The sequence below is a fragment of the Tricharina praecox genome (assembly GCF_024521635.1).
Source record: "Tricharina praecox strain CBS 144465 chromosome Unknown BZA05scaffold_11, whole genome shotgun sequence".
Classification (NCBI taxonomy): domain Eukaryota; kingdom Fungi; phylum Ascomycota; class Pezizomycetes; order Pezizales; family Pyronemataceae; genus Tricharina; species Tricharina praecox.
Window position 1 is genome coordinate 943,772 of NW_026250413.1, and position 21,461 is coordinate 965,232.

General features: G+C 54.1%; 4 protein-coding genes across 4 annotated transcripts; 1 reads left to right on the forward strand and 3 right to left on the reverse strand.

Annotated features, from left to right (window-relative positions):
* Positions 1-2,810: 2,810 nt before the first annotated feature.
* On the reverse strand, positions 2,811-4,428 carry BZA05DRAFT_397572 (uncharacterized protein; the record flags this gene model as incomplete). The annotated part of the gene is made up of 2 exons (XM_051483634.1): positions 3,982-4,428; positions 2,811-3,739 (listed from the first exon to the last, which is right to left on the reverse strand). Coding segments are annotated over exons 1-2 (799 nt in total), but the record flags the coding sequence as incomplete, so codon positions are not given.
* A 1,305-nt stretch (positions 4,429-5,733) lies between these two features.
* On the reverse strand, positions 5,734-6,327 carry BZA05DRAFT_41925 (uncharacterized protein). The gene has a single exon (XM_051485571.1). The coding sequence runs from the start codon at positions 6,269-6,271 to the stop codon at positions 5,852-5,854; it is 420 nt and encodes a 139-aa protein (XP_051339823.1). The 5' UTR covers positions 6,272-6,327; the 3' UTR covers positions 5,734-5,851.
* A 731-nt stretch (positions 6,328-7,058) lies between these two features.
* BZA05DRAFT_337173 (uncharacterized protein) lies at positions 7,059-7,912 on the reverse strand (the record flags this gene model as incomplete). The annotated part of the gene is made up of 2 exons (XM_051480841.1): positions 7,059-7,434; positions 7,506-7,912. 2 exons carry the CDS (start codon positions 7,910-7,912, stop codon positions 7,059-7,061), a joined length of 783 nt encoding a protein of 260 aa, XP_051339824.1.
* Positions 7,913-19,856: 11,944 nt separating this feature from the next.
* On the forward strand, positions 19,857-21,387 carry BZA05DRAFT_397585 (NUDIX family hydrolase). Its single transcript, XM_051483635.1, has 3 exons — positions 19,857-20,129; positions 20,202-20,518; positions 20,570-21,387. The coding sequence occupies exons 1-3, from the start codon at positions 20,001-20,003 to the stop codon at positions 21,216-21,218; spliced, it is 1,095 nt and encodes a 364-aa protein (XP_051339825.1). The 5' UTR covers positions 19,857-20,000; the 3' UTR covers positions 21,219-21,387.
* Positions 21,388-21,461: the final 74 nt, after the last annotated feature.

Here is a 21,461-nt window from a genome sequence, read left to right on the forward strand (position 1 = left end):
CGGAGGCAGTTGCTGTATGTATGTACATTCCCGATTCGGCGGGGATTCCTGTCTTCGTTGAAATGCAGCGTGCTTTGCCCTTGCCACTGCCACTAACTCACTGACTACTCCATGCCGTGGATCGATCGAAAAACGAGCAGAGCAGAGAAGAAAAAAAAAGAAAAAAAAAAAGTGGGATGCTTGGGTGTGGATGGTGGTTGGGTGAGGATCGTTGCGAGCGTTGGAGCGTTTATGTGCGCACCGACCGAAACAATGTTTTGCATGCGTAGTCGGCCGTTACACTGGTTAGACTAACTGGGTAATTGACTAGCTGAGGGACTAAACGAGTAACTAAACGAGCGACTGAGTAATTGAGTAATTGAGTAATTGAGTAATTGAGTAATTGAGTAATTGAGTAATTGAGTAATTGAGTAAAGTAATTGAGTAATTGAGTAATTGAGTAGTGGATGGATTGGGTAATTGAGCGATTGACTGACTGGAGTCAGTTGTGCGTGCACTTGCATGTGCGACGGAAAGGGAGGACGACGCGTACGTAGAGTGGAGTGGAGTGGAGTAGAATAGATGCTGAGACTGACATCTGTGATCTCGTGTTTTACTGTTGCCGTTCTCTTTTTTTATCGTAGTTGTTTATTTCATGTTTCCCGCAGCACAGGACGTAGTTGATGGTAGGAGGTGGGTGAAGGGCACTTGAGCACGGCGGATCACTCACGCTCGTCCGCGCCGAGCATGGGGGGTTCCAGTCGCCAGACGGGCATTCAGTACCCACAAACGTCCATGTCCGTACGGGGCCGGACGCAACCCCTACCTACCTCGCACTCCCTCGCACCCTCACTCCGTTGCGACGCGCAATCCGTACTATATCCGACTATGTATCCCGCGGCTGGTGGTCCCGACGTGATGTGCGCGAGACGTCGACGTCGACGTTTGCATGGGCCCCCCCGCCCCGTCCGCCTCCCCGGGGACCCGGGAAGACCAGTACGCCCTGGTGGGGGACGTCTCTCCATCCGTCCGCCCTCCTCCTCGGACGTGCGTGTGTGCGTTGCGTGCGTGCGTAATACTAGTATATATTGGTGCTATGTATGGAGCATAAGTCAGCAGCGGCAGTAGCAAGCAGCATGCTGTTGGAACTTGGGAGAAACACTCCATTCCACTCCATTCCACTCCCCTCCACTCCCCTCCACTCCCCTCCACTCCCCTCCACTCCCCTCCACTCCCCTCCACTCCACAGGGCCGCCACATGGCAGTGGGGGGTGGCCGTCGGCTTGGAATGCTCAGGTACATACGACCAAGCCTACTTACATACCTCTGCGTCTGCAGAACGAATCCATAGATGTGCAGCGGAGAACACCACCAGCGCCGTCTTTTCCGCCTTGTTGCTGTTGCTGTTGCTGCTGTTGCTGCTGCTGTTGCTGCTGCGTGGATGCCGCGCGACTACTACTAACTACTAGTATACATACAAAGCAGTAGAGGGTGTAGAGTAGAATATGCTATGTTCGGGTTGCATGGCCTGTGCATGGATGGATGGCCTCTGCAGTACAGTACAGCGCCGCGCAGCGTGCGTGCGTGCATACATCCCAGGTATGTACTCTACCCAGGTAGGTACACATCCCACCACCATCCACCATCCACCATCCACAGTCCGCCCAAACGGTGCTGGGATTCATAGTTACATGCAGACATACATCCATACATACGCTGGCCCCTGGGTACGCCGTACATAGGCTGGGCGACGCATCGATCTCGGAATAGCAACTTCACGGGGGGACCCGGGGGCGAGGAGGCAGAAATCACAATGCAAAGTCGATCCTCAATTCAATTCAATCCAATTCAATGCAATCCAGCTGTCTGAATACATAGATATCACATCACATCTTCCTCTCGCACGCTCGCTCGGCCATCGATCTTCTGCCTCTCTGCATTCAAACATTCAAACATCCCCCGGGGGCTGCAATGCATTGCACTGCTGGCATCCTCGAGGAAGGGAGGAACTGAACTGAACTGAACTGAACTGAACTGAACTGATCGAGCGACAGCGACATTAGTTGTGCTGGTGGTGTGAATGGTTGGATGGGATGGGATGGGTGGTGACTGGGTGACTGGGTGACCGGGCGAGAAAGAGAGACTACATACGGCACCCACCGGCGCGATGCAGGGCCTCCGTACATACACACATACACACATACACACATACACACATACACACATACACACATACACACATACACACATACACACATACACACATACACACATACACACATACACACATACACACACCTCTATACATACACACACACATACACACACATAACTACACCCAAGCCAGGAAACAAAAAGACCGAAGCAACGGATCGAGTAGAGTAGGTTGTGTTGGTTGGTTGGTTGGTTGGTTGTGATATGTGACAGCTACAGGCTACAGCCCCCTGTAGAGTATCTAGGTGGATGACACATGGAGCTTCGAGCTTGGTGGATGTGGATCCTACCCCGGGGTCCGGAGGTAATGCCCGCCGTGGGATTAGGCCGGCTCGGGCAGTCAATTCGGTCGGTCTGTCGGTTCGGTTATGTATGGAGTTCTTTTTTTTCTTTCGTTGCTGGTCCTTGGTGCTCGTCGAGGGTATGTAAAGAGAGACACGGACGTCGGACGTCGGACGACCATAGCGACATCATACGATTGACGGCGATTGACAGCGATTGACGGCGATAATCAACGCGGGAGAGGATCCTGCCACTATGTTACTAGCAGGTACCTGGTCGACCAGGTGTGCACGTCCCCCTCCACCCCGGAGGCCGCCGGGGGGGCCACGGCTGATCTCCCCTCCGCTACCAGTATCACAGAGTAACTAGAGTACTACTTGTGGTAGTTGAACGACCGGCAACCACAACCACACGAAAGTGAAACACCGGCGACGATTACATACCCTTCCTTCCCTCGCGACTACATACATATGATATACATACATCTCGCGTGTGACTATTCGAGAGTCTCGGAAAAACGAAGAAGCAAAGAAACCCCGCGAGGCGTCGTGCCCGTCCCCGACTCCCCGTCCCTGGAGTATACATAGTACCTACTAGTTAGTACCTGCTCCAGTTCCAGCCGGGGATGAACATTCCCCCGTGCAGCGGCGCAGCCGTGCAGAGGCACGAAAAGAAAAGCAAAAGAAAAAAACGACATCGCCGGCCCAGCTCAGCTCAGCCCTGCCCTGCCCTCAGGCCCTGCGCCGTGATTCCCAACCGTCCGGGTACATACAACATACAACATACCTACCAAAAGATCGAGGAGCACGCGCAGGAAACCCCCGTCTGGTCTGCCGGAGCACAAAAACGATTCCTTCCAGGGCCACGCGCTGTCTCGCCGTCCTCCAGGTTGGTTCCCTCCTACTCGACTTACCTGCACGGCCAAAAGGAAAAGGAAAGGGAAAGGGAGAGGGGAAAGAAAGAAAGAAAAAGTGACCTGCGCGATTAAATCTTGGAGGAGCTCGTTCGAGCTCGAGCTCGAACTGCCACTGGACAGTTCGATGTGCTGTGTAGAGTAGTGCAGTTGCCAGTGCAGTGCAACCACAAGATCAGTCCGGGGAAAGAAGAAGAAGAAGCAGAAGCGCAAAAAACAAAGCAGCAGCAGAAGAAGCAGAATAGTTAAGGGGAAAAAAGCACTTCCATTCCCTTCCATCCCTCCCTCAGCAACGCCTCCCGTAGTTACTCCGTATCCCGTATCCCGTAATCGATCTGTCTCAGAATCCCTCTGGGGGTGGTCAGCATTATAGTAGCGGCGCACCCGGAACTTGGCTCCGGGACCCTTTGCGGGGGGTGGGCAGGGCAGGGCGGAAACGACAAGACAGGGCAGGACAGGGCCCAACAGGACAAGACAGGACAGGGCAGCACCAGGCTTCCACTCGGCAGGGCGAGACGTTTGACGCCAGCCAATGATGCCGGAGGGAGCGGATCAACTACATGTGTAGATATGTGCATACATACTCTACATACCATACGCATGAGGGCGTTGCGACAGCTTGTGGTCCGAGCGCGATCGGGCTCGGTATGATACGATGGCCCGTCTGAGAGCCCTCGACAGCAATCGTGTCTCACACCCAGAGTAGTTGTTTGGTTGCCTAGTTGCCTCGTTATCGGGGATGTTCGTTTAGTGTCGGGACGCTTTTCGAGACTCCCGGGGCTCTCGGGAATCCGTGAGGACGTACGGGGGGAGCTGGTTATGCCGAACCGCACTACCCACATACTACTCAACTAGTAGTCAAGTAAGAAGTAGGCAAATATGTGACATATCGCAAAACCCACGACCGCGAACTGCGAGATCGAACGCTCGTCGCGGCGCCGCGCACATGAATGGAAGGTAGTCAGAGGGAGGGGCAAAAGGCAAAAGGGCAAAAGCAAAAGCAAGTACCCATGCCAACGACCCCCCCAAAAAAACCTCCATGCGGATACTTACCTTACCTGTCTACATATCATACCTGGGTATGAGAGTTGACATGACAAAAATCCGATCCCCCAACCCCAACCCCAGCCTCAAAAACAGGCAACAAAAACAAAACAAGGCGTCCAAGCACGCACCCCCGACACGACGACACCAAGCGAGGATGGATCACGCATCCGATTGGCTCGTTTGAAGTTTCGCTTCCCGGGATGTGGATGTGATGTGTGATGTACATACAGCGGGATGTGATGTACGGTGGGATGTATGATATGTATGGGTGGGTGAGGTGTTGGATGTGATGTGGATGTGATGTACGGTGTGCGTGCTGAGTGCGTGTCGGTGTGCGTGCTTGCTGGGGGAGGAGTGCGCGCGTGCGTGCGTGCTGAGTACTGTGCGGTGTGCTGGGTGCTGAACGCTGTGTGTAAAAGTACATTTCTTTCGGGTTGGTGGATGGAGGATGGAGGATATATCTTCCGCAGGGGCGCACGCACGCACGCACCTACTATATTACTCCCAACTGTTGCGATATCGATCCTGATGGGGAGCGGTCCTGGTGAAACTGCAATCGTAATCGCAATATGTGTGGGCAGGGTGGACGGGGTGGACGAGGGAATGTAAATTCGATGGTATGGATGGTATGATAGTACGGTGGTCCGAATACCGGGCCGTATGTACGATACGATATGGTACGAAGTCCGTTCGTGTCGGCAACAGTTCCGAGTCCAAGCCCGAGTCCGAGCCCAAGTCCAAGCCCGGGTCCAAGCCCGGGTGCTAGGTAGTCCAAGCCCGAAGCATGCGGAACCTCGAAGCCACTAGTAGCTAAGTCTCGCCCCGTCCCGTCCAGTCGGCCCGCACCCCGCCTGTTCGTCTTCTTTCATTCCCGACGATCATCTCGGCCCACCAGTTCTCGGCCTCCACCACCACCAGCACCACCCCCGCCGCCGCCGATCTCCCCCCCTCCGAGCAACCACAAGCAACAACCCACCGATCTCTAGGATCTCAACGATCCCCGCCTTCTCCCACCTACTCGTCTGCTCCTGTCATCGATCCGATGCTCCGACACCGCGATGCTCCAATGCTCCGATGCTCCATAGCTTTGCCAGCCGTGCTCCGTGCTGATTGGCCGCAGTGTCGATATATTGTTGATACCGATACTGTGACTGTGATATCCGCCGGGATCCTCCCCCATGAGCCTACCAACAAGCCAACCGACTCGACGCGGATCCTACATTATGTATCGAACTATGTGTGAGGAAAGTTCAGCAGCTCAGATACAGCAGCACATCCCCGTATACCATCCCCGTACACCATCCCCGATACCATCCCCGTATACCGCATACCATCCCCGTATATAGGCCTTCCCCACCACCATGGGCCATGCAAGTAAGCAAGCAAGCAGGCTCTCGCGTCTGCTTCTCTGTCCTGTCAGTTGTTAACTATGCACCTAGATAGTTGGACCGGGCACGCTCGGAGACATACGCAGACATAGACATACGCAGACACAGACACGCTCGGAGACACACACAGAAACTGACAGATACAGATGCATACAGACCCATACAGACACGGATACACAGACCCAACAGCCAACACACCCACCCACACCCCAGGAATCGTATCCAGAAACACATGCTTTGTGTATGTACGGTATGATATGTAGTCGACACGGTGAACACGGTGAACACGGTGAACACGGTGAACACGGTGATTACATTGGCGACCTGAATACCTAACACCTCGAGCACGCCGTGCAGGCAGCCAGCATCCAGCAGCAGAGCCTACCCAAGCAAGCAAGAAAAGAAAGGCCCGAGAACTTGCAGCATTGCAGTATTGCAGCAGCAGCATTGCAGCAGTACATAGCAGGAGCAGCAATGCAGCCGTGCAGCCATGCAGCCGGAACTACAACGCGCCTGCATTTGGATCAAAAAGGTCTTCACAACACAAGACAAGACAAGACAAGACAAGACAGAACGAGCTCTTCTTTCTCAGCGTCTCATTAGCTATGTAGGTAAGGTAGGTAGCGACAGAACCATTACAACAACAGCAACAACAACAATAACAACAACAACTGCTGCTGCTCACTGGCACACACACACACACACACACACACACCTGCCCTCTCTCACCCCCCAGCTGTCGTCCATCACTTGAAAGCAAGATATGCGCCCCCTACACCCAGTCCCCGAAAAGAAAGAGAAGGAAAGAAGGGAAAAAAAACGACTTTTCGCGAGCAAAAACAAGAAAACAAGGAAAAAAAAGCACACATTTTAAGGAGACCCAAAGCAAGAAGGAAAAAAGAAAAGAAAAAAAGGAAAGAAAAAGGCCCCGATATAATAAGTTTCTCTGGAGTGGCGGTTTGGAAAATTAAGCACAAGAAATTCGATGTATGGAGGTACATCTCGATTAGGCATTATGCCACCCCGTAGAGGCGTTGTTGTTGGTCGGTGGTGGTGGCGATCGAAGATGGTCGGATTGTACCCGGCCGGCTCTGCCGCTTCGAACGTGACACCCCACCAACAACGGCGCAAAAAAAAAACAAAGTCAAAAGTCAAAAGCAGACAATGGTGAACCCCGTATGGAAATAGATGCGGAACAAATTCGGTATAGTTGAAAGGCAGGAAAAAAAAGCCGTCTACGCCCATTGGGCGGCGAACGGCTGGCTCGAGTGTTGATTCTGGCTGGGCATGTTCTGGAAATGGTGGTACTCCTGCTGAGGGGCATGCTGCTGCGGAACGTGCGCCGGAACCTGGTGGTGCAATGGCGGCGATCCACCGACGACCACCACGGTTTGCGCCGAAGGTTGAATCTGCTGCTGCTGTTGCTGCTGTTGCGGCGGCGGCGAATTGTGGTAGTCGAGGGGAGTGTCGGCGTGTGGAACGACTCGCGGAGGGGTGCGCCTCAATGGAGAGCGTCTGGGAGGAGACGTCCGCCTGATGCTCTGGGGGCTTCTGCGAGCCATGCAGCTGGGGCATCCCCTGACGAAGCGCGCAATCAATTCCTTGGGAACCCTGAACAACTCGATTAGGCTCAATCTCAACGGGAAAAAAAGAGGTCGCAACTATGGGGGGAGAAAGCTTACCACGAGTAGAACTGACGGACCTGAGAGGACGTCTTGTCCCGTCCCCCGTGTTGGCATTGGATGTGCGCCGTAGTTAGGATCCCAAACAATTGCTCACGGATGGCAACCGGCTTGTTCTCGTGCATGACAACCTGGCTGGTGCGACCATTCTCGTCCTCCTGAAAGTCCAAGACGAACATCTTCTTGGCCCAGAACCGGAACTGCGCCGACTCGATAGTCGTGCACTTGGGGTCCCGCAGAACGGCGCTGATGTTGTTGTAGCGGACCTGTCCGATCAGAGCCTTGTCGCGTTTCTTCTCCGAGAGCGACATGACGTAGTCATTGAGCAACACGTCGAATTCGCGGAGGGTGGGAAGCTGGGAGTCGTGGGTCAGCGCCGCTGGAACGGCACCGCTGTACAGGTTCATGTGGTAGAGGGGCGAGTATGTGGACGGATGCGGCTGCATCTGCACGTCCATGCCGATCATCGGAGCCGGTAGCTGCGGCTTCCATTGCTCGAAGGCGGTCTGATTGTTGTGGACGGGCATCTGCTGGGTGGGTAGGCTCTGCGAGAACACCCGGAAGTCGGTATTTCCACCGTAGCCCAGGTGGCCGCCAGCGATGCTGGGGCCGTTGTTCATGCCATTGGCCGTGGAGGGTCTCGCGGCGTAGGGGTAGCCGGCTTCGAGGGAGTGTTGGGAGCGGCGTCTTCTGGTCGGGGATGCTTCGTGAACCTCGTCGTAGTCGTAAGTCTTGGTATTCATAATGCGGGTCTGGTTCATGGCGTCGTTATATGCGTTTATAGGTGCTGGGCGCTGTAGCGAGAGTTTGGAGGCGTCGAGGAAGAGGTATATATGCGACGGGGGAGGAGCAAGATGGATGGGTATAATGGTGGGGGTATGCGGTGCTTGCGAGGAGAGCTGTAGGCAAAAGGGAGGCGAAGAGGTGAGGGGATTGGCCTGCAATGCGATCGTCGGAGCTGTTTTGATGTTGAGGAGGAGGACGAGGAGGAAGACGAGGAGGACGGTGAGGATGAGGAGGTCGAGGTCGAGGTCGAGGTCGAGGAGGAGGAGGATGCGCGGTGATTTAACGAGGGGCAGCTCAAACAGCGAAGGGTTTCCGTTCTCTGAACAGGTTCTGCGTGTGATGAAGTTGGAGCTGAAAGGAAGAAGAAGGGGCAGGAGATGATAGACATGAAGCTGTATTAAATAACAGCGGGATCGAAGAGGCAGATTCAGGTTGAGAAAGCCCCACGCACCCACCGATCCTAACCTTGATGATTGCTAAAGGGATGGACGAAAAAAGCAATTTAGTTATTGCATTGCGCTGCGTTGCCGTCTTTTTTTTTTTCCTTTCCTTCCTTCTTTCTTTCTTTCTTTCTTTCTTTTTTTTTCTCCCACTTTCTGAGAAGCTACCAGCTATCCGCTTAGCTCGATTTCGTTATCAGTAGAGTACTGTCCCGGTTGGACGGGATCAAGAAAAAGCAAATATAAATCAACCTGTCAGGCTGGGGGGGGGTTTGGTACACAGTGGCTGTTGTGACACGATAGCTTTCCTGCGAATACCGTAATTACCATACATACAGCTCTTAGTGGATGATGGAGGTGAGCTTGCGCGGGAATTTCCACTAGTAGAGTACGGTATGTAGGCTGCCTGTGTTTCCATATCCCAGGTGGAAGGAAGTGCCCTGTTCAGCCAAACAAGCAGCAGGGTAGACGAAGAGAGTGGGATATCGGGAGCCAGTAGGTGGAGCTAGAGCAGGTAGCTAGCTAGCTAGGGAGGTGGGCCATAGCTCGAGGTGGGAGGCAAATGGGGTGGGGGGTTGCTATCATGTTGGGGTAGTGCAAGTGCATCGCGAGGTGCCTGTAGGAATCCTCCGAGGAGTATGTATGTAGCAGTATCGGCGTCGTATTGGAGTCGAGCAGTTAGAGAGCAGTGCGATAATGGTTGCAACGAGCGCAGTAGCGGCGGCAGGCGGCAATTGCAAAGCATAGCCGGGTGGGGAGGGCGGGCAAGAAAGGAGAGCCAGGTTTGTATGTGTGTAGGTAATGGCGACAGACATCAGACATGTTTGTTGGAATTCCGTCTGATCTAGGAGGATCAGTAGCAGAGGCAGAAGCAGACGTCTGCAGGTCGCGCACTCATGCGGGAAGAATGGAATTGTGTGGAGAGAGAGAAAGAGAAAGAGGGAGGGTGCCGGGGGAGGGCCAACGGGGAGGGCCGTAGCAGGTCTTCGGAAACATTGAAGCGTTTGTTTTACTCCGATATGAAGATGGAATGATTCCTGTTCGTTTTTGCGTGGTGAGTCCCTCCCTCCCTTCCGTATCGGTTGTCTGGCACATACATACTTTGGCAGTTGGAGGCGATGGCCTGCCAGTGAACCCGGAATCAATGGCCTGCCAGTGGATCCGGAGGCAATATCACGACGTCGAAAGTTCTCGGCTCCGATTGAGCTTGGCAGCTTCTTGGCTCCAACATCAAACACGTTGAAGTCGATCGCACCGCCTATAGATGGCAATGTTCCTGAGCATCATCTTCTTGGATGAGGCATTTCACATATACCGCATTTGCAATACCGATCAAAATACATACTTGGGCAACTATAGATACACCTTGTACCTACATAGCAGGTGGTACGTGTGTACCCAGATTGCATATAGCCCCGCGATGAGGAACTTCACCCCCACCACCGAAGAATGTACAGAAGTATGTACCTACATACTCCCGATGGCATTCAAACTTCAACGTGAAGTTTGAACTCGTTTCTGTTTGTTTTCTCTCACTGGAGCTTCGAGCTTGATAGCTTTGATCGACCTCCCAACCTTAGTGTCGGTCTCATCATCTATTTCGGACAGTGTCAGACTTGGAGCCTACCTACCCACCTAGCTCCACCGTGCTGTGGCCGCTGGTTTCCCCTCGACCGACGACGGCTCGCGGCCTGTCAAAGAGTTGCCAGAATTGGTCGCTTGGACTTGAGCTTGATGCCCTTCTATTTTTATCCGATTTGGTGAATCGGTATCCCACCCCCCATCATCCATGGCCGAACCGCCGTTACCATATCCTGAACAGAACCCACCCCATATGCAGAGCATCCATGGATGTTTGAATATGCTGTGTGCGTGTGCGTGTGCAGTGCGCCAGACACGGCCGGTCTCCGATAATCCTCCTTGCAGATAATGCAGACTGGCGATAGTTATCGATTTATGTCTCCCAACTCCGCTGCTGCTGGACATCCATCAAACCTGATGCGTACAGACATGCGCCGTGTGCCTCTACAGTACCAGTGCAGGGATATCCAGAGAGAGCATTAGCGAGGGGGGGAGAAACTGGACGCCGGACGCTCGACAGCGGTGGGTGAGTGTGAGTGTGTATGTGGTGATACTCTAGGGTATATGTGTGTGTGTGGGTGTGGTGATATGTACTGTGGATTGAGGCGAAACTCCTCGAGCGGAATCTCCGATGTGAGGGTTATGTTAGGGAGTTCGGTGGTGGGGAGCCACTCCTGAGTTTGATCCGCATTGGACACCACTTTGGACAGCGTGGAAACTTGAAAGGGTACAAAGTAGGCAGATACATGCACCTACCTACTTGGCTACATGGTATATGTAGGCATGGATGGATGAGCTGCCGCTTGGAGCCGATGGCCAATGAGCTATCCGACATGCACGGCGCCGCGATGGGGACTGATCAATGCGCTGGATGGGGGGTTTACCGACCTTGCTCGCTGCACCTGAATTGCGCCGCCACTTTCGCTCTGCAAGCATCCAAGTAAGTCCTTATGTACTCCAAGTACCCAGGTACCAAAGTACCCGAGTACACACTTACCTAAGCACTTGTGTGACTTGTGTAGTGTATGGTTAGTACATGCCATTCAGTCCTGTGATACGTGGTTGCGTGGTACGGACGCTAACCTCCCTCGCTCTTGGCCATTCAGCTCAGCTCGGTCCAGCTCAGCTCGGTCCAGCTCAGCTCGGCTCAACTCCACTCGGCTCAACTCAGCTCAGCTCGTCAATTCGGTGCTGGACACATGGCGCTCCTCCGTCCGGCTATCTGCTTGTTCGCTCGGTTCTCAGCTTCGGCTTCATTCCCAGCAAGTAAGTGCCAAGTAGCAGCCGCTACGATCGTTGGCATACCGTACACACCCACGGCACCGAAAGGAGGATGGTTGAGTCGGAACTGCCCCACGTAGTCGAGCTGAGCTGTAGTTAGCAGTTAGCATTTAGCACTTAGCACTTAGCACTTAGCACTTAGCACTTAGCGGCCAAGTTCTATTCGAGAGGCAACCGGTTTTTTCTTTCTTTTCTGGTGTTGGCAGGTGAGTATTTAGGACCTGCTGCAATAGCGGCCCGTCCGGCCACCTCCCTCCGTGGCTCGACAAGGTGTGTCCATCGCACGTTTCGGATGGTCGTAGGGCGAGGCGGCAGTCGTGCTTACCGATCCGTGCTTGGCTTAACTGTGTCCGCTACCACCGAAAGATGGTGGTGGTGGGAAAGCCTTTCCCAGGCGTCGACACATCCCACGTTCGCCGTTGTCGTCTTCGTTGTTGTTGTTGTTGTTGACCGTACTGCTCCGGCGACAGCGCACACTGCATTGATTTCGGGCAACAGTTCCACGCCACGATGGTGTGGGATTTTATTCCTGGCTGCATGGCCAACCGAACGCCGATCATTAGTGCTCAAATTCAATTTCCGGGAAGCCTATGGCAATCCGCCATAACTAAAGCCCGAATCCGATGGCAGTTAACTTGCTGCCTGCCGGACACGCTCTAAAAACCACCAGGACTGCAGAGTGGTTGCGAATCGGACCGAGTTGCATATGGCACCTGCCGGGCTTCCGAGAAGAGTCTTCCGGTGTCTCATTGTCCTTTTGTGTACGGGCGTTTTTTTTTTCTTTCTTTTTTTTCGTTTTGTTTTTTCGTTGTTTTTTTTGTTTTCTCGACTTATGCCGTTGAGAAATCCCGCGCATGCGAAGGCAATTATCGCTCTCTCTCTCTTCTCTCTCTCCCTCTCTCACCTGAGAGTATGATACTCGACGGCAGCCACCTCCGCTGAACGGACAACCGTGATCTGTTTTTGCTCGGCAGCGACAACGACAGAAACAAAAAACAGCCGTTTCGTCGCGTTCGGTCCGCTCTCTTCTGTCCCATCCATCCAGTGGCGCTCGCGTTCGCAGGTACTTTTGGACCTATGGATGAATAAACCGCCATAACGGCCCGGATGCAAACGCTTGGCGCTCGCGATGTGACCGGAGATCCTCGAGCTGTTTGTTTTTTTTCTTTCGCGTATCGTGTGCGCTAAAGAGAGTTGTCCGGCCGGTTCTGAACGAACTGGGGGAGGAATGAGGGGCACAGTAGAGCTTTTTTTTCGACGTGAGCGAGGCCGAGAGAGTCTGGGGGATTCATTGTTTTTGCGAACCTAATCGTGGAGTTGTGGCGGAGGATAAAGAGTTTAGGGCTGAATCCGACGATCCTCGGATCGTTCCGAACCGTCCAAGACAAGGTCCGTGTCCCGGCGGTACGGCGGGAGCGCCTATCGATAAGCTTAATTAGGAGCCTCCACAGACAACCCCCAACAAGGCGTCCGAACGGACCACCACCAATATCACCAAGCACTCTCAAAGTCGTAAGTCCGCAAGCAAGCCAAGGCGCGAGCCTTGACGAATCAGCGTTGCCGTGGCCGTGGAAGGCAAAGCGGGAGTCAACATCGAGCTCTTCCGCCGACGATTGGCGCGGTCCGTGCGCATGGCCATGATGGGAAAGAGGAAACATGGAGTAATCCGCTATGCATCTCCGGCGGCCAGTCACCACACAGCTCGGACCGGCGTGTGTGCGGAGGTTAGCTTATCGTGCTAATTCTTTCGGTCGTGGGTAGTGTGGCAGGCTCATTTCGAATTCGGCCAGATAAGGCCCAGTTGATATTCCCGCTTTGAACGGTCTGCATGCGCATGTCTGATATGTGTGTGCTTGCGTGGGTGGACGGGTGTGTGTTGGTTCCCTGGGTCTGCCACCCAAGGGGATCAAATCCGTGGGACGGTCGCCTCGATCCATCAGATTTTGTCCTAGCCGATCCTCCCGCACTCCCATCCAGACTCTCGCACCACCCATCCCCCTCCCCCCCGTGGATAGCTACCCGGTGTAAGTTTTTTTTAGATTCCGCTAATCTGGTTCGCCCAGATTGCTCTCGTGGGATAGCTGCCGTGCGATGCCCCATACCCATACGCTGTACCGGTAGTTCGGTTTGGATCGTTGCGAAGAGGACATTCTGTTCGTTTGTCCGTCCCCGGTGGGGGTGATACCTATGGTGGGTGGGTAGGTGAGTGTGGTGGGCTGCAGCTAGAGTCGTAGGCTGGATGCAGACCGAACAGGGTCCGAGTGGGTACAGAACAAGGCCGCGTATGTTGGTGTGTGGGTGTGGGTGTGTGTTTGTGAGATGTCGATTTCACGTGGGGGTCGTGCTGCCTGCTGCATCCCGAAACATGGAAGCCGAGTTTCAGCCAAGTCGGCGTTCGTTCTGAGCTGTCCAGCAGCGGCCAGCAGCGGCCAGAGCGGCAGGGGCTATGTGCTCTGTTGTTGAGCTGAACAGCGGAGAGAACGAATGTTGAACCCCTTCAAAGTTTGGTCGACCTTTCCTGGTGAGATTTGCAGGCCCTGATTGCTTGCTCCACATTGCACTGCTGGCCTGACGGGATATGCATCCTTGATCCGTTGAGACGGCATGTTGGGATCCTACGAGTGAGCACAATAAATCCTGCCTCGGGATGTTGGCCCCAGCGAGGACATCCACCCATTTGCCTCGGGAAGTTGGCTCCAGTGAGGACATTCACCTATCTGCCTCGAGATGCCTCGAGTGGCCGCGAGGAATAATCGATGTGGCTTTTCTCGGCGAGTATCCGGCGTAGGGTTAGGGTGTATGGACGTCAAACGCATTGAGGTAGGAGGTGAATTTTTTGTCGAAGCCCAAGCAGTGTCTGGCCGACGGATTCTGAGCCGCACTGGCGGGTGCGCTGACAGAAAACAGTTGTGTATGGCGACTGAAGGAAACTTATATCCCTCTGCGGCAATCGTGGGCAATTTCTGCAAAGAGGCCCCTGCGGTGTAATTGTATGGGAGTCGCATGCAAGGTAACCCGTAGTGCCCTGCACAGATAGTGAAATCCGTCTCGGTGGTTCCGGAATGATTGCGTTGGTATCTTCCTGCAAGCGAACGAAGAGCAAGGTGACCGGAAAAGTTTGTTGCAAGGCTGAGAGGGAGGGGCGTCACCTCCCTTATATATCGACCACATATGCTCCCACTACGCACTTGTCATTCCACACCAGCAAGTGATACCGACGAGACACGGTTGACGGGAAAGGAGCCGAATGCTGTTCGTTAGCTTGAACCCAAAGGGAATTTTTTCTAGCGGTGAACGCAATAATATCCGGACAGCAAAAGTATCCAGATTTGCGGCTCCATTCCACACAGTGCCCTTCGCACCAGCAATCAGCGCCTATAGGTCTCCGCGGAAGGACCATTGGAGTCATGCCCCTTCGAACTGACTGCGGATCGTCCCGCCGAGGCCGTGTCGGAATTCTGCACCTGGTTGTACCCTTTACGAGGAGCATCGTGATATCAGCAGTGATGGACCGCAGTTGGGGACGTCATCGTGCTGCTGGCGATCGACATCGAAGCGGGAGGTGTATAAAGGGGTCCCTCTCCAGTGCAGATCCTACCGGCATGCATAAGCCTACGATAAAGTCAACCGTCACATTCCCAACAGCGTGTCGTCGTACGATAGAGTCTGATGTATGCACGATCCGCTGGGGACATCTTACCAATGAGGCCAAGAGCCCAAGTGCACGCGACCCGTCTCCTGCGGAACCCGAACGGTGGGATCTCCCGATGAGCCGATGCTAATGATAGATGTCATTAAAGGTATTCCTCAATTGTGATCTGTTCCTGTCAATCGGGCGGCTCTCGAAGCCCCTGGAAGGACGATACGAGCGTTGCGGACTTTGGAAAAAGAAAAGAAAAGAAAGCTACCACCCACTACCTGCTGTCGCCGCCATCCGGCTCCGCCCTAATTGTTATGCCACCACACGATCGTCCCGAACCAGATTTCTCTTGGTCATATGCTTCGGAACAACCACGATCGATGGCCACCCAGACGGTTATAGCCTGGTCAACCTTCGCGGCAACTGTTCCCGTTACCGCTGCACCTTCCCCGGTTTCCCACTCGTCCACCGGTAACTAGATCCTGGCGCAAGATTGTCCCACGCTCCAAAATCCCCAACCTCCAGCATAGCACCGCATATCGCTTCGTCGTCACACCTTCATAGGTTGCCTCGGTGGCACCATCTCCCGTCACATATCAGAATGACAACGGTTTGGTATGTGCCATCTGCCCCCCGCTGGTCGATGGTCTGCTGAATTTGCTATGCCCCCCAAGCTTCGGCAGTGCCAACAATCTTCAATCCCAATGCCATGGATGCACATGTTGCCCAAACCAGGCTCTCGGAATTCCAACCAACGCACTCGACGACGAACACATTTCCCTCGGGCCAGACTGATCCACACCCACCGCCAGCTTGTATGCGAATCAAGTTAAGGTTTGTAACCGGGTACCGTCATTTGTCGTTGCCGTGGATGTTGTGACGACGAACCAACAATTTCATCGTATTAGAGTCATAGAGACAGTGCTTCTTGTGGTACCTCGGGACCACCATACGCCCGGCTATATTTTGGTCTAAGAATTTCGGTTGGTCCCCGGTATAGGAAATAAATCTATTTCCCGTTTTATTTTGCAGGCCGTTGTGTGGAGGCTCTTGGTGATGCAATGTTCTCTGACCGCCGAGCCGACCGGTGCAGTTGCAATTTCACCAACCTAGCCCCCCCCGTGGCGGATCGATACCGAGAATTCCACGGCTCCCAGTATGAATGCAGTGACTTCTCGTGCCGAGACAGTATGTAGCAACGTATGTATCTCCCGGTGTAACTCCGAAGAGCAGCCATGATTTTCAGGAACCCATCTACTTGCATGTCAGCGATAGCTAGCCTGAGTGACACGTATGTAGTATCATCCTGATCCGTTTTTTTTTCTTTCCGTGCAAAGATCCAGATCATTATCTCCAGGCGGGCATCAACCCTTAGAGTACGATGGTCAGAGTCCATGACCCCAAAACATGCCAATTTGAAAGATAACTTGCTCGCATGGCTGAGCACAAATTTCGCCGCAGTGGGTGCTGATAGCCCTGGCAGGCAGAGACGGCCTCTCAACTACGAAAGTGATCGTCCGACGTCCTCGAGAATCAAGACCTAAGAGTTTTCAGAGTCGGACAAGAGGGAGTTCTGAGTTGATGGAAAAGTGATAATTATTTGCTAGTTAGGTAGGGAAAGTAGGTATTATAGACGAACCTGACGAGAACGTCAAGCTCTCTGAGTCCGTCGTCGTAGATCCTGGATCCAAGCAGGACCGGTCATCGAAGGAACCCACGCATCTCTCCTCGAACTGTCGAACACCAGAAGTACCGTTGGATGCGAGGGGGGGGGAGACGCCCGCTTCACCCGCGGGGACGTATGTGGCGTCTGCGGGATCGATTCTTCGCAGCGCGTAGGATTCAAACGGAATCGTTCCCTTTCTCTAGGGCGGGTGGGGGAGGGGGGAGTGTATGTGTGGTGTGCTGGCACGGGAGACGATGGCCGGTCGAGGTTGGAGGGTAAGAGAGCAAAGCGCACAGATAGCGCATTGTCGGACAGCTGATGGCCGCTTACCGAGAACCCCGCCAATCGTACCCCCGCTGCGTGGGTAAGCGTGTAACGCGGCTGGCTGCAGACGCGGGGCGGGCACGGGAACTCACTCGTCGTGGGCGATCCCAAGGAGTTGTTCGTGAGGCGGAGAGTGGTGAAGTGAGGATAAGGCTGGGTTGAGATGAGTGGATTGAGGAACTTTATTTGAAGTACGTACCTTATAGGGGCGTTGGTGGTTGGCCGACCCCCCCGGCTCCAACGGGCTGTATCGGGTATCGGGCTGATTAACAACTCCGGCTACAGCACCGGGGGTTTTGATACGGTCAAAACCCGGCCCGATCGCGCTCGCCGCATCGCGCAACGTACTGTCCAGCCCTGATCGATTTGAAAGGCTATGGAACGCCGATTAGCAGACCCAAAAGACCAGGGAGTGCTTCAGGATTAGTATTCAGAACAGCCTGCTCGCTGAGTCCCTAGGGTACAAGGAATGCGGCAAGCGGCACTTAAGTGAATGCGAGTCTGCATGTAAACTGGCTATCAGCACAAAGTGCGGCTCATTCATTTTCACTGGTACCATTCAGTCTTCTACTCGTAAGTCGGCCTTTTTTTCTCATAGCGTACAAGTTGCAATGTTTTCTTTAGGCGAAGCCGTGTCAGTAGGCGTTTGGTAGTAACTGGATTCTCGCCTCCACAGCCGGCAGCGTAAGGTGTGTCACGTGAACTTACCGAGTGATATCTAACTAATGCTCCCTCCGTCACGCCAAAAACAAAAAACAAAAACCGTCACCACATCCGGCGGGTGACTTGGAAGCCCCAAGAGCTGAATACAAAGGTCTTTTATCTGGGTTGAAGCCGGAACTTTCCCTCAACTGCCTTCGCTATTTGCATGGCCTAGACCACTAGACCACGCGGGTTTTTTCCGTGCTGGAAACATGAATTCGATGCTTATAAAGTGGTGGGAAGTGCAGGCGATAGCTCAGCCCGGTCAATGCCAGTCCGCAGCCCGGAGCGAGACAGCCCAGCGTTGAGGAGCCCGGGCCGGTGGGCCCAAGCGGGCGAGTTCCAATGATTCGCTTCACTGCTAGTATCGTTGAGGGTGATCCAGCATGGCCACCTCCTGTATCCCAACAACAACCGCAACAATCACCTCCCGTAACAGGATCACCTCAGCGCCAATCTCGAAGACTAAGATCACTGAGGCCTGACGTTCTCCTCGTTGTTGGGGTGATGGCAGATTTCTACCTCACCGTAGTGACAGGCTTAATACATACGAGCAGTCTTTCGGTGCTGATCACGTTGCCGCGAATGGTGTCCGGACAAGAGCCCAGGCCCCAATCTACCCACCGAACGGATGGTAGGGGGTGGATCGCTTTCCACTTGAAGCTTCAGCCTGACCAAGGGATGGCAAGACGCCCGGAGCCGGCATTCCTTCCGGAGAAGTGGGATGACCCCAATCCCACCTCCCACGAGCATGGCGAATCGAGTGATACGTCGTGGGTGTGATATACCCCTCCACGGATTGTCCGCCGCGCAACCTGCCAGAAGTGCAAGGAAACAAAGACAATAACCCCACTGTAAAAATACTGGCCCGATTTTACGGGAATGCGGAGGGTAGTTATAGGGGACTAAAGAGGACGAGAGTTGGTTTGCAGCCTTGACTCACTCGACCCACGTTGAGCGCAATATGTGTGCACCATCAGAATGGAAAATTTTCTAAGGAAAGAACTGACAACAATCCCTATGACTGCGTTCTCAACCATCCACAGCCACCCTCCTCCTCCTCCCCCCCAGCACAAAATCAAATTCCCACCAGAATAACCGTCAACATCGGCTCCATCAGCAGCATATTGGCCCCCCGCCCACGAAATCGCGTAGCTCTGCATTCATCGTCGCCAGCAGCACGATAAACTTGGCCCTTCTCGTCACCTCCTCGCTGCCGGGACACTCGTGAATTTAAGTTTGCAAGTGCACATTCACTCTACGGTAATGGTCAATGGGTCTTTCAAGCGGGCATTCTATCACCCAAACACCCACCATGTAACAATGGCCAGATAATCCCTCTTTGTTCATGGTCAATAGGTCTTTGCAGCGGCCATTGCCACTTCTACTCTTCAGTGGTTAAATACCTATTCTCCCTGGCCGCACCGACTGGCCCCTCGACTGGCAATTGTTCAAGCACCTATTCTGGTTCGCTATTATGCTCCTATCGGACAATCATACATCTTAGCAACTCAACGCATCGGTCCTTTGGGCGGGTTAGCCTCCCCGTTGCCTTGGATGGAGTGCGTCGCCGCTAGCGGCTGCGCACGAAACTTGGAAATTAAGACATAGCTCGTCACCTCAACCCCAGATCTTCATTCCACTCCTAGATTCTCGGCACTATGTACTCGGAGTACTCTATGTACATAGGCGAGTTAGACGCGCGCATATATCCTACCAAGGATGATCTAAAGCTTTCTTTGGGTGGTGTCTACTGTCGTAAAAAAAAGTCGAGTGTGATATCATGATCAAGCGAACGACTTGACGTGTGGTTCACCGTCGGTTTCGGCCTGGTGCTTCTGGATCAATTCGGACAGACTTCTAATATGCTATCATTCTCGTGCTTGGAAACCACAAAGGTGTCAGGATCCAGTTGCCGACATCTTCTCAGCAGCCAAAGCCGAGATCCTCAATTCCTCATGACGCTAACGCCAAGCCCCGCGTAGCTCCCTAGGTATATCTAGAGTGGTAGCTGGAGCTAAGTCAACACTTCGGTATGCGAATTCCCAGCACCTCCGAACCACACCGCCACCACGATGATACCAAACTCCACCCTCCTACCGGCACTCACCAGCACCTTTCAGGATCTCCTGGCGAATCCGCCACCCGCAATCCCTTCTCCCGTCACAGTCCCAAAGCGAGCTTCAGTAGCTCTCGTCCTCCGAGTGCGCACCGCTCCGTCCCTCACCTTTAGTTACCACAGCGCATCCATTCATTGACGACCGCATGTACTCTAGGTGCAACCGAATCCAGCACACCTGCCCGCGCCCACCGCGGGCACTCCGGCGAGCATAGAAGAGTTTTTCCAGCAGGAGTGGGTGAGTCATGGCGAGGTTGAGCTATTGTTTATCAAGCGCGCCGCGCGGAAGGGGGATCGGTGGACCAGCCACGTGGCGTTTCCGGGTGGGAAGCGGGATCCGGAGGATGGCGGGGACCGCGAGGCGGCAGAGAGAGAGACGCTGGAGGAGGTGGGCCTGGATCTGAGCACGGAGCCCAACTTGTATTCCGGACATCTGCCGGATAGGATTATCACCACCAGCTGGGGAACGACACCGTAGGGCTCCCCCGCCGCGCAAATGACCGATCGTGCTAACGGCGACGACAGACTGATGGTCCTCTGTCCATTCATGTTCCTCCTGCTCTCGCCCACACCGCCGGCGCTGTCGCTGCAGCCGACCGAAGTAGCATCGATCCACTGGGTGCCACTGCGCACGCTGCTCTCGCCAGATTTCCGCACGTTCGAAACAACCGACGTATCCGACCGGCTCGCGCGCCAATTCACCGGGTTCCACGGCCGCATAATCCGCTACGGTCTGCGGCTCTCACTCGGCCACATGTTCTTTGCCGCGATCGAATTGCAGCCTACCACTAGCGTCTTTTCGCCGTTCGGGAACGACTTCCTGGGCGAGCGCGAAAGGCTCGTGGTCTGGGGCCTCACCCTGGGTGTCCTGGCGGACTTCCTGGATATGCTGCCACCTGCGGGCGGCACGTTGGATATGTGGGTGTGGCCCACGCTCACGGCGCCGGATGTGCAGTTGGTTGCAAAGGTGATGACGTCAGGCTTGAGGAAGAGGAATTTGGAGGCGGCGAGGGAAGCAGTGGCGAGCGGGAGAAACGACAGAGGGAGTACTGTTCATATGCTGTTGGAGGGCTACCTGATTGAAGTCAGGAAGGCGGTGTGGATTACCATCGCGGCGAGAGCGGCGGTAGGGACGGCGGTTATTGGCACCGTCTTGGCGAGGTGGCTCAAGTGAGCTGAGTGAGCGGTAGATGCCCGTAGATATAGCGATTAACATAGACATAGATTAGACAGAGTAGATATCATGGAGAATGATGTAAGTAGGATACACATATCATCATCTCACCCACCCCGATCACATGACACTAACCAGCCCTACCGCCCGTAGGATCCGTAGGATCCCTACCACCGCGGCTCAAAATTTCCCCCCGCGTACCACCACCACTTACCTCCCCCACCACCACCACCACTACCACCA

Bases quoted from the DNA above. Each gene is read 5' to 3' on its own strand.
- BZA05DRAFT_41925 (XM_051485571.1), bottom strand. From the start codon at position 6,271: ATGCTGCTGCTGCAATACTGCAATGCTGCAAGTTCTCGGGCCTTTCTT.
- BZA05DRAFT_397585 (XM_051483635.1), top strand. From the start codon at position 20,001: ATGATACCAAACTCCACCCTCCTACCGGCACTCACCAGCACCTTTCAG. The intron at 20,130-20,201 runs GTGCGCACCGCT...CATGTACTCTAG, and splicing joins CAGTAGCTCTCGTCCTCCGA to GTGCAACCGAATCCAGCACA. The intron at 20,519-20,569 runs GTAGGGCTCCCC...CGGCGACGACAG, and splicing joins ACCAGCTGGGGAACGACACC to ACTGATGGTCCTCTGTCCAT.